Source organism: Corythoichthys intestinalis, chromosome 4, assembly GCF_030265065.1.
Source record: "Corythoichthys intestinalis isolate RoL2023-P3 chromosome 4, ASM3026506v1, whole genome shotgun sequence".
NCBI classification, from domain to species: Eukaryota; Metazoa; Chordata; class Actinopteri; order Syngnathiformes; family Syngnathidae; genus Corythoichthys; species Corythoichthys intestinalis.
Window position 1 is genome coordinate 20108032 of NC_080398.1, and position 12541 is coordinate 20120572.

General features: G+C 40.3%; 1 protein-coding gene across 4 annotated transcripts in view; it reads left to right on the forward strand.

Moving 5' to 3' along the window:
• LOC130915371 (meiotic recombination protein REC8 homolog) overlaps window positions 1-12541 on the forward strand; it is a 49481-nt gene continuing 36940 nt past the window's right edge. For 3 of the 4 annotated variants that reach the window (XM_057835344.1, XM_057835345.1, XM_057835346.1), the window contains exons 1-6: window positions 3292-3388; window positions 3478-3581; window positions 6601-6669; window positions 6759-6901; window positions 6967-7042; window positions 7118-7214. In XM_057835344.1, coding sequence (XP_057691327.1) covers window positions 3323-3388; window positions 3478-3581; window positions 6601-6669; window positions 6759-6901; window positions 6967-7042; window positions 7118-7214 — 555 coding nt within the window. In that variant the 5' untranslated portion in view covers window positions 3292-3322. Of the gene's footprint in view, window positions 185-3291; window positions 3389-3477; window positions 3582-6600; window positions 6670-6758; window positions 6902-6966; window positions 7043-7117; window positions 7215-12541 lie in introns of those variants that run through there. The other variant, XM_057835347.1, reaches the window with a different exon arrangement.

Below are 12541 nucleotides of genomic sequence, written 5' to 3' on the forward strand. Positions count from 1 at the left end.
TTGGACACACATCAGTCTCCAACTCTACAACCTAAAACATCCATCAATGCATCATTTCTAAAACAGAACTTTCTAGAAGTTTTTACCTTCATCGCAGTGAGCAATCATATAATTGACTTTTTGCCAAGATGTTTTACTACCCAGTTGTTTTAAGACGAGACACTGGATGTTTCTCTACGATTTGGTGAGTAAAGTAGACATTTTCATTATCTGCTAATGCGAGCTAATGATAAACTTTGATAATTGCTAATTATTTTTCTATTTTATTTTGCTACCACTGCACTTGTATTGGTGCAAATCATTTCCCGAATGTACTAACATTGAGTAAGATTAAAACACTGTTATACAAGTGTAATTAATTTTTGTATGTAGCATACATTCTATGCACGTGCCCATTCCATTAGAGAACAATGGTTTCGAAGGCCTATATTTGGATGACTTTAAACATGCGTAACAAGCTATTTTTTCCTTGTACAATCGACCATTTTGCTGAACTTTAGTGAAATTCAATCTTACACATAAAGTTAAGTTGTTAAATAAACCGTTAGTGCGTCTTCTTCAAATCGTTCTGAAGCTTCTCCATGAAGGTAAATTGCAAATTTCAAATTATTCATGTTCTGTTAGAAAAATGATACACATTCAAATTAACGTTATTCAGCTAGTTTTATAATTCAACTAGTCAAGTTGCAAATTTCACTCCTCCACCCCACTAGGATCCCCCCCCGCTGTTGAATGCTGACTCCCCCTCCCCATGTTACAATACGGCCTTTATTTATACTGTCAGAATTACATTGTTAAAATTATGATTATGTTTTATAATATTTTATGTATATAATATTAAATATAGAATCTTTAAAATTTATTGTATTTATTATTTATTTAGTATTTTTATACAGTGAGGAGTATTTGCACCCCTTGTGATTCTGTTCACCCACTTAGAAAATAGGTAGATGTCTGAAATTTCAATCATAGATGCATTTTCACTTATAGAGACAATCTTAAAAAATTTTTTTTAAATCCAGAACTCACATTGTATGATTTTTATCAAAAATGTATTTGTAATTTACTGGCGTTCATAGGTATTTGTACCCCTGAGAAAACCAGTGCGAGTATGTAGTGCAGAAGCCTTTGTTTGGAATTATACAGTGCTGGCCAAAAGTATTGGCACCCATGCAATTCTGTGAGATAATGCTCAATTTCTCCCAGAAAATGATTGCAATTACAAATGCTTTGGTAGTAATATCTTCATTTATTTTGCTTGCAATGAAAAAACACAAAAGAGAATGGGGAAAAAAATTAAATCATTATTATTTTACACAAAACTCCAAAAATGGGGCGGACAAAAGTATTGGCACCCTTTGAAAAATCATGTGACGCTTCTCTTGATTTGTGTAATTAACAGCAATTGTTACTTAACTGTGCCACATAACAGGTGGTAGCAATAACTAAATCACACTTGCAGGCAGTTAAAATGGATTAAAGTTGACTCACCCTCTGCCCTGTGTCCTTGTGTGTACCACATGGAGCATGGAGAAGAGAAGACCAGAGAACTGTCTGAGGACTTGACAAGCAAAATTGTGAGGAAGCATGGGCAAACTCAAGGCTACAAGTCAATCTCCAAAGACCTGAATGTTCCTGTGTCTACCGTGTACAGTGTCATCAATAAGTGTAAAGCCCATGACACTGTGGCTAATCTCCCTAGATGTGGACAGAAAAGAAAAATTGACGAGAGATTTCAACGTGCAGATGGTGACAGTTCAAGCTGTCCTGCAGTCCGAGGGTACAACAGTGTCAACCAGCACTATCCGTGGGCGTCCGAATGACAAGGGACCCTATGGTGGGATACCCAGGAAGACCCCACTTCTGACCCAGAGACATAAAAAAGCCAGGCTGGAGTTTGCCAAAACTTACCTAAGAAAGCCAGAAACTGTTATGTACTTCCCTGATCTAAGTCCATGTAAGGCCGAGACTTGAATGGAACAGCACTTCTTTATTCAGTGTGCTTCTCATCATATATATTAGAGACATAACAGAGATTCCTTTTTATACTGTAATATCACGCCCACAGGAAGTGCACACTATGGCAACAGCAGTGTGACATAAATATGTCACAGAAACGTTTTGGAAGAATGTTCTCTGGTCAGATGAGACAAAAGTAGGGCTTTTTGGGGAAAGGCATCAACGTGCATAGAGCTTACAGGGGGAAAAAATGAAGCCTTTAAAGAAAAGTACAAGGTCCCCACAGTCAAACATGGCGGCGGTTCCCTGATGTTTATGGGATTGCTTTGCTACCTCTGGCACTGGACTGCTTGACCGTATGCATGGCATTATGAAGTCTGAAGACTACCAACAAATTTTGCAGCATAATGTAGGGCCCTGTGTGAGAAAGCTGGGTCTCTCTTCAGCGGTCATGGGTCTTCCAGCAGGACAATGACCCAAAACACACTTCAAAAAGCACTAGAAAATGGTTTGAGAGAAAGCACTGGAGACTTCTAAAGTGGCCAGCAATGAGTCCAACTTGAATCCCACAGAACACCTGTGGCGAGATCTGAAAATGGCAGTCTGGAGAAGGCACCCTTCAAATCTCAGAGACCTGGAGCAGTTGGCCAAAGAAGAATGGTGTAAAATTCCGCCAGAGCATTGTAAGAAGCTCATTAATGGATACTGTAAGCGGTTGTTCGCAGTTATTTTGTCTAAAGGTTGTGCTACCAAGTATTAGGCTGAGGGTTCCAAGACTTTTGTCTGGCCCATTTTTGGAGTTTTGTGTAAAATGATAATGATTTAATTTTTTTCCCCATTCTCTTTTGTGTTTTTTCATTGCAAGCAAAATAAATGAATATATTACTACCAAAGCATTTGTAATTGCAGTCATTTTCTGGGAGAAATTGAGCATTGTCTGACAGAATTGCAGGAGTGCCAATACTTATGGCCAGCACTGTAGAGGTCAGACGCTTTCTGTCGTTCTTTGTGTGTAACCTTTGTGATACACTGTAAGTATTTGAACAACCTGCTATTTCCCCTGCTTAAACCAGCACATGTCAAGACCCGTCTTAAGTTTGCCTATGACCATTTGGATGATGCAGAGGAGTCATTGGAGAAAGTCTTGTGGTCAGATGAGAGTCAAATAGAACTTTTTGGTCATAATTCCACTACCCGTGTTTGGAAGGAGAAGAACGATGAGTACCATCTCAGGAACACCACCCCAACTGTGAAGCGTAGAGGTGGTAGCATCATGCTTTGGGTGTGTTTTTCTGAACATGGTACAGGATGAGTACACTGTATCAAAGAGAGGATAACTGGGGCCCTGTATTGATGATGGGTCATGGATGGGTCTTCCAACATGACAATGACCCGAAGCACACAGCCAGGAAAACCAAGGAGTGGCTCAGTAAGAAGCATATCAATGTTCTAGCATGGCCTCCAGATCTAAACCCAATAGAAAACCTTTAGAGGGAGCTCAAACTCTGTGTTTCTCAGCGACAGCCTAGAAACCTGACTGATTTAGATGAAGATCTGTGTGTAGGAGTGGGCCAAGATCTCTCCTGCAGTGTGTGCAAACCTGGTGAAAAACTACAGGAAAGGTTTGTAATTGCAAACAAAGGCTACTGTACCAAATATTAACATTCGTTTTATCAGGTGTTAAAATACTTATTTGCAGGAGTAAAACACAAATAAATTGTTAAAAAATCCTATATTGTGATTTTTGGATTTGTCTTTTTAGATAATATCTTTTGCACCCACGATGAAAATTTCAGACCTCTCCATGATTTTTCAGTGGGAGAACTTGGAAATAGCAGGGTGTTTTTACTTACTTATTTATTACTTACCTATACTTAAAGGTGTAACGGTACATGCATTTGTATTGAACCGTTTCGGTACATGGTGCTCGGTTCGGAACGGTGGCGTACCGAACGAGTTACTGATGTAATGTAACCCTTTTTCGAGGCTGTGAGTCGATCGTGTTAGTTTCTTTGTGTAGATTATATTTACCCAGTCTTCTCTACTATAATGACGACCAACACGGTAGGACAGTATAACCCAGAAACGTCAACGGCGCGACAGCGTGGCCGCCGCGAGAACACAGTGAAACGCGGCCGTTAAAGTCAGTCAGCCAATGCACACCAGTCGCAGTGTGGCCGCATGTTAGACGCGTCCCAGATGTGGCTCAGCACGACGCACGTGAAAAGAACTGCAGAGTTTATTATTTGACGCGAGTCGCGACCCTCCTGCGTCAATACTACTACAGGTAGCTAGGATCGGGCAGACCGGAAGTCACTCGTGTAAAAATACGGTGGATCCGGCCAATTTTCAAACTAATATGCAATCGTAACCCACTTTTTGAGTCCATCATATCTCTTGAGTGGTGGATCGAGGCACAGTTGACTTGTCTTTGTTGATTTACTGCTCTCTTCGCTGCGATAATAATGACCAACACAGCCCCTTGTTCAATACAAAACCCTCCTACCACAACAAAACAAGTAGGAACTAATATTCACATAGGAACTAAAGTTATACAACATAAAATATACAATATAAATGAATACATCACATTTGCAAAATATAAACATAATAAAATAAATAATAGCCCATTTAAATAAAATAAATTGAAATTAGCTAAAACAACTGTAATTAAATAATAAGAATTATACACGGATCCTGCTTACACAATTATTTTTATTAATTTCTGTGTGGCGCTTTAACTTGAGAAAATCCACCAATAAAGCTTTTGAAAACCGTTCATAAGAAAAAAAATGATTCATTGAGGCATTTCATTTGTAAAATACATGTTAAAATCTTTGTCATTGGGATTGCTTTTCTCTTTAGCACAAGACTTCTCTTTTCTTCTTTCTTTCAGAAAGAAAGCTGACCAATACACGGGGTCTGAAAGCCTAATTGTTGTTGGAGTATCTTTAAATACCCGCTACTTTTTGAGCAGAATTCTAGCTTTGTATAGACCCTACTCACCTACGTCACAAAATGATGTGTCGCTGTATCCGGCCGCCATATTGTCCGTATTTTTTAGACTTATTCTCATTGTTTTCAATTAGTCGTGCAAGTTATAGAGCAATTCATGGAAGCCCCGGTGTTATCTGACGCTGTAAACCCATTGGATGCGTTGCATAAAAGGCGTTATGTGGAAAAGCTTCAGTTTATCCATTCGCCAGATCCATATTTTATGCCTAAATCGATGTTTTTCGACCCGCTGTCTTCGCCGTCTTTGCCTGACATCTGCTAGCTACCCTGATATTTACAACTATCTTGTCCACACAAAATCAGCCTATTCTCACGAAAGTTTGAAAAACTTTAAGAGCTTGGAGGCTTATAAATACTTCGTTGCTGGTTGGGTGAAACAGGTCCTCGTCCACGAAAATTCGGCAGGAATATATCGTGTGCTCGGGAAGGTGAGTTACGAAATTTTCTATTCAAAATCTTTTGTTCTTACTAACATCCACTGTCAAGTCTAATGTATTTCATGTCATTTGTCAATGGAGCTAGGGCTTTTAATGTTTATATGGTTTAGCGATAGCACTCTCACTACATACATATATAATATGTAATAAATATGAAGTGCGATAGCACTACTCCAGATTGTCCCTAGTTGAATTTATTTTTTGGCTTTTGACCTCAATAGTGAAATTGTAAATTAATTGTATGACAACTGTCTGATTATCTCCTTACAATTATATATTTTCAGGTAGTTCATTCACAACGTCTGAGTGTATGTTGTCGGCGATTAGCCTAGCAATGATCTTAATTGTGGTTGTCAGCCCAAAACCCTCTAAATATATATTAAATGCATCTTACCAGATATAAAATGACTACTACATAATCTGTGGTAGTCGTTTGGAGCCCAGTTTTCTCGTCGAATTGCAGCAGTCAATCTCGGTCTCCTCTCCGGGTCTCTTGGAATACGGTAAAACTTGAAGTTTCTCCATCTATTTTCTCTGTTTTGGCAACCGACCGCCACACACGACTTCAACATTTTGATTATTAATGTTAACGAGCAGAAAAACGCCATAATAGGAGGAATTTACGAAGCGCTGATGCATTAACATGACGAGTATACAGACAACATGGCGCGGGGGCGTGGCTGTGACGTCACGTGAGTAGGGTCTATAGCAGGGGTCTCAAACCGGTCCTCAAAGGGCCGCAGTGGGTACTGGATTTCATTCCAACCAAACGAGAACAATCCCTTTTCACCAATCTGGTGTCTAACAAGTGTAATCAGTTAATTGCAGTCAGGTGCTGCTTACTTTAGCAGAAACCTCATTGGTTGAACTGTCTGTTTTGGATCTGTTGGAACAAAGACCAGGACCCACTGCGGCCCTTTGTGGAATCGGTTTGAGACCCCTGGTCTATAGGCTATTGTTCCAATTGTTGAAAGCACAAAGCTGTGTAATAAACAACTAGCACATTTGTATTTTGCATTTTGTTTTCTTACTGTACCGAAAATGAACCGAGCCGTGACCTCAAAACCGAGGTACATACTACTTTATTTTCTTCACTGTATAACGACATTTCAAAAAAAAATTTTTTTGTGAAGTTTCAAAGCAAAACCTTTCCGAGTTTGTGTTTGTAAAACCTCTTAATATATTGTAGGCTGGCAGCAACGAGGGGTGTCCCCGTTCCTCGCCGCGAGTGCCTGAAAGTCAACGTTAGACAGACCTGGTAATGCTATGTCTTTTTGGGCTTCCTTTAACATTGAATCTTTTCCAGCCCTATTAATGCCTACTAACATGCACTGGATGCCTTTACAGCGAAGATATAATCAGCTACATCCTGGAGCAAGTGCCGCCTCCTCAGCCCCACCTGCCACGGCCTCGCTTCTCCCTCTACCTGTCATCTCAACTCCAGTATGGCGTGGTGGTGGTCTACCACCGCCAGTGTGTCATCTTTCTACGTAAGGAAACATCACATTACACGCACACTTACCCAACGCCGCTTTTAACACGCTTTAAAACTCAGAGGAGCTCCAGTCTATTATCGGCCAGCTGTTGAAGTATAGAGGGACCAGCGAGATCAACATGAAGACCTCGGGCAAGTGAGGCCTACCGTTCCGTACCTGGAACATTCGCGGAAAATGAAAAACCGACTGTCTCTTCTTGTTTCTTCCCAGAAAAACTCTGGTCTTAGCGGATGAAGCTGATATGCTGATGGACCCTTTGTTTGGTGCCATAGACGAGCTCTTGCCGAGTCCTGGCGTTCTGCCGATGGTACTAATACATAACAAGAGAAATTAAATCAATTTTAGGGAAATCAGCAGGCGCAAATCATCAGATTCTTATTTTCAATATTAAAAATTTTGTAATGGAAAATTACAATCAAACTGTCTTAAATACGTAACGATGTACCGTATTTTTCGGACTATAAGTCGCAGAGGGTGCGTCTTACACTCAGGAGCGACTTATGCGTGATTATTTACGGTCGGGTCAGGCCTACTTCTCTCTCGCTAACTTTTTTTTAGATAAATATATATATTCATTAGGAGTCAAACGGTACACAAAAATCTCGGTTCGGTACGTACCTCGGTTTTGAGGTCACGGTTCGATTCATTTTCGGTACAGTAAGAAAACAAAATGCAAATTACACAATAAATTGCAGTGTTTCCCCTAGGATTTTTTGAAGCTGTGGTGGTGGGCTGCATCGGAGTCGGACAGCCTCACCATGTCGTGCCACAGCAAATTTTTTTTTCTTCATTTTTTCCCCCAAGAAGAACCATAACAAAGATATATTTGAAATATTTCATTAGCCAGGCTAATGTTGTACCTCTCAGCTACAGTACATGTATGTAAAATGCGTAGCTGATTACAGCTACGTTACCCGATTTACTAATGCGACTTTTTCTCGTGGCAATAGTACGACTTACATCTCGTAGTGACTCAGGGTTGGCAACCCAAACTGATGAAAGAGCCATATTTGACCCCAAAAAAAAAACAAAACAAAAAACTGATACAGTATGTCTGGAGCCACAAAAAATTAAAAGCCTTGTACAAGCCTTATAATTATCGATACTAGCTATATTAGCCTACTATAGAAATGACTAAGTTGGCTAGAAATACGTAATTAGCCTTCATGATTAAATGTTTATTTTCCCTGCAGTGGATCCTATAGAGAATGACGCACCACGTGACTACTCTGTTGTACTATGCCACCACAAGTTTAACTTCATTACAATATTAATGAATTGAAAGAATGTTTGTGTCATGTTTGTCCTCCTAGAAATCCTATTAAAACAAAAAAATATATTTCCCTCCCCCATCTTTTTCCATTTAAAAAAAAAAAAAAAAGCTCCGAAGCATCGCTAAAGAGCCGCATGCGGCCCGAGAGCCGCGGGTTGCAGACCACCGTCGTAGTCCTCCTTTTTCCTTTTATTTGACCCTCATAAGTACTACATTACCACAACAATAACAGTCCTTCTGTCAACTGACCCATTTAGAGCACTGGGGGAATTCTAATAGCCGTGTAAAGAGTTTTACTTGATTCGGTGAGAAGGTGAATAGTTTTTTCCCCGTTGTTCGTAAACTAAATTACCACACAAAGGCACGTCGAGGTACCATTAACTTAGCAAGGAGAGGTATGAGAGTCATTTTTCGAGTGTCCCAGAGCTCGCGAAATTTGGGTGGGGGGGCGCATTTATCAAAGTTTCGTCAGCCGTAATTGTCTGAAGTTGGCGCGCCGGTGTTGTGCCGAAAAATAGCCACTCCACGTGAAATGTCCCCCCTGACGGGAGCGCCCACACGTCACTCGTACAAACAGCCTTTTCTTACCAATCGATGGAACAAGAAACGACGTTCTTGTACCGTGAATATGTATCATTTTACTCTGCTTGAACTGATAAATCGTTTACTGTGACCAACGCTCTGAAAATAGAGCAAGGCTTTATTTTGGGCCCCGCCTCTCCGCAGTCTCTCAGCGCAAGTTAGTCAAAGTTTGCTTTCCGTCCAAGACGGCCGTCCACCGCTCACTTTCGCCGAAAAGTCCGATCCAAATTATTGTAATGCCCCGGATATGGGCAAGAAGGAGAGAAGTCTGTATTTGCTTACCCACTTTATTGTGGTAACAATAATAAAGAAAAACAATAACAAAATAACAGCGGGCTGCTACGACATGCGACCGCTATCTCTCGCTATCTCGCTCGTTCTCCCATTCTTCCTACTCGTTCCCCTTGCGTCTCTTAAGGGGGGGCCTGCATAGTTACGAACATTAGGCTACAATACACAATGAATAGGTGTCCGCTGAACTCCTCCCACTCGGCTGCCGCTAGTTTGAAGCGGCCTTAAAAATTTTTTTTTAATTTAAATAAATAAATAAAATACATCTCATTTGCCAGGCGTGGCGGCTTTCATTTTAGTGTGGCGGTGCGCCACAATCTGTTGAATATAGGGGAATCCCTGAATTGTGTAAGCAGTATCTGTGTATTATTCTTATTATTACAGGTGTTTTAGCTCATTTCAATTTATTTTATTTAAATGGGCTATTATTCATTCATTCATTCATCTTCCATGCCGCTTATTCCTCACGAGGGTCGCGGAGGTGCCGGAGCCTATCCCAGCTAACTACGGGCTGTAGGCAGGGGACACCCTGAACTGGTTACCAGCCAATCGCAGGGCACAAGGAGACATACAACCATTCACGCACACACTCATACCTACGGACAATTTCGAGTAGGGCTGCAGCTATCGAATATTTTAGTAATCGAGTAATCGACTGAAAATTCTGTCGATTAATCGAGTAATCGGATAAAACAAATATATTTTTAGGTGAAGAGCAATTATAGATATACATGAGAAAACAAAACATTTTATCATTTTCAGTCAATCAATGTCTTTATTTTTGATGTATATTGTTGAAAACAGCCAACAATTGCATCTCAGATGTAACTAGAATTAAAAAAAAAAAAAAAAAAAAAGACTAATTCACTGCTTTCACTCAAAAAACCTTTAGATTAATATATATATATATATATACACACCTAAAAATGCCTTTACGCTTGATAACACACATCACTTAAAAGTTAGGATTTTTTCCCACGTTTTTCAATTGAATATCTATTTGTGTCAAGCCATTTTTAAGTTCTAGTTAAGTTTTAAATTAGTCTAAACTAAGTCCTTATAGGATTTTGAGTTTTTGCACTGTTCAAAATAAATGTATGATACAGGCTGTATTGGAGCACATTAGGGACTAGTGCTACTTGGTGTTTTATCCAGCAATGACTACTGAGCTAAAATTGATAGTTAGCATTATTGAGTTTTTATTTGACACCCTCATCACTCCACAACGCTATGTTATGTTAAAGCCTGTATGTAAGACACGTTAGCCACGCATCGAAAGTGGTCTTAATTAATTGAAACCTAGCCCTCCGCAGGGCTAACGTAAGATGAGCTAGTAGTGACAGTAAAGTTAATCTTATATATTAGCGCTTAGCGCTCTTTATTAGCGCTTGGCGCTCTACTGCTTTAAGATGGCGGCTGTTTGCTAACGCTGCCCAGACGCGGCCTAGTCTGTCATTGTGCATCTAGTTCAACATACATGTGATCTCTATGAGACTCCTCAGACCCTAGCTGCAACTAACGTAGCATGTGCGGGCTAGTATTTAGCAACGTCGGCGTCGTTTGTAGCGGTTGTAGGCTGCAGTAAGTTTTTTTTTTTTTTTGCTTCTTCCTCTACGCACGTGACATCAGCGCGTTGTCCCGCATTAAAAGTAGTCCGAGCAAAACGTGATGCTTAGAGCTGTCAAAATAAACGATTACTCGAGGTGAATAAAATTACTCGGATCAGTTTTTAAACTCGAGTTACTCGAGTTGCTCGAGTATTCGTTTCAGCTCTAATTTAGAGTGTTCAATCAGCCTACCATGCATGTTTTTGGGATGTGGGAGGAAACCGGAGTTCCCGGAGGAAACCCACGCATGCGCGGGGAGAACATGCAAACTCCACACAGGAAGGCCGAAGCCAGGGATTGAACCCTTGATCTCAGAACTGTGAGGCAGACGTGCTAGCCACCGTGCCGCCGGGGTTATTATTTATTTTATTAATTGTTTATATTTTACAAATGTGTATTCATTTACATTGTATATTTTATGTTGTATAACTTTAGTTCCTATGTGAATATTAGTTCCTACTTGTTTTGTTGTGGTAGGAGGGTTTTGTATTGAACATGGGGCCGTGTTGGTTATTATTATAGCAGAAAAGACGGCATTAAATCAACAAAAACAAGTCAACTGTGCCCCGATCTACCACTCGAGATCTGAAGGACTCAAAAAGTGGCTTACGATTGTATATTAGTTTGAAAATCGACCGGATCCACCGTATTTTTACACGAGTGACTTCCGGTCTGCCCGATCCTAGCTACCGGCAGTAGTATTGACGCAGGAGGGTCGCGTCTTGCGTCAAATACAAATACTCTGCTGTTCTTTTCGCGTGCATCGTGTTGAGCCGCTTCTGGGATGCGTCTAACACGCGCCTGCACTGCGACTGGTGTGCATTGGCTGATTGACTTTAACGCCCGCGTTTCACTGCGTTATCGCGGCGGCCACGTTGTCGCGCCGTTGACGTTTCTGGGTTATACTGTCCTACCGTGTTGGTCCTCATTATAGAAGAGAAGACCGAGTAAATATCTTCTACACAAAGAAACTGTAACCCGATCGACTCACAGCCTCAAAGTAAGGGTTACATTACGTCAGAAACTCGTTCGGTACGCCTCCGTTCCGAACCGAGCACCACGTACCGAAACTGTTCAATACAAATACATGTACCGTTACACCCTTAATATTCATATATTTATACTAAAATGATTTATGGATGTTAAATAAAATACAGTAGATAATTTGGATAAAACAGAGAAGGCGCTGTGCATGCCTGCGCATGTGAACGCAGCGGCCTCGCTCTCTTTTCAATCTTCCCCTCCCGTGTGCATCCTGGTATTTCCTTTTCGATATGGAGCAGCTATAGGAGTGAAAAACAAACTAAAGACAGGGCAATTGAAAGGCAAACACCTGCGGTAGGAGTGGGATATGGAAAGGATTCAATTGATTGTTGAAGGTGCTATACGGAAAACTGTATCTGCTTCGCTGAATGTAAACGAATGTGGCGATTTGGTCTCACACGAAAAATATATTTAACAAACTTTTCCAGCATTATTTCGTTGTGTAAATGCAGTTATAATGATCATAAAATGTTTTATCTTTTATTTGTAGGCCTGAACCTGAATAGTGTACATATTTTTATGATCATTATAAATGTATTTACACATTGAAAAAATGCTGGAAAAGTTTAATATAAATAAACAGATGCGGTTTCGCAGAGGGAAAGATTAAAAAGAGGGCACTTGGCACGCTCTGGATCTGGAGCTACTGTTTGCAATGACCATACAGTGCCTTATCTATTTAATCCAAATTATTTATTTTCTAACAAGAATTTCTTAGTTTAACATGCATACATCGTTTTAGTATACATATATAATTATATATTATATATTTTAAAAAGTTAGCGAGAGAGAGCCGGGCCGACCGGAACTTAACTCATTCACTCCCAGCCATTTTCA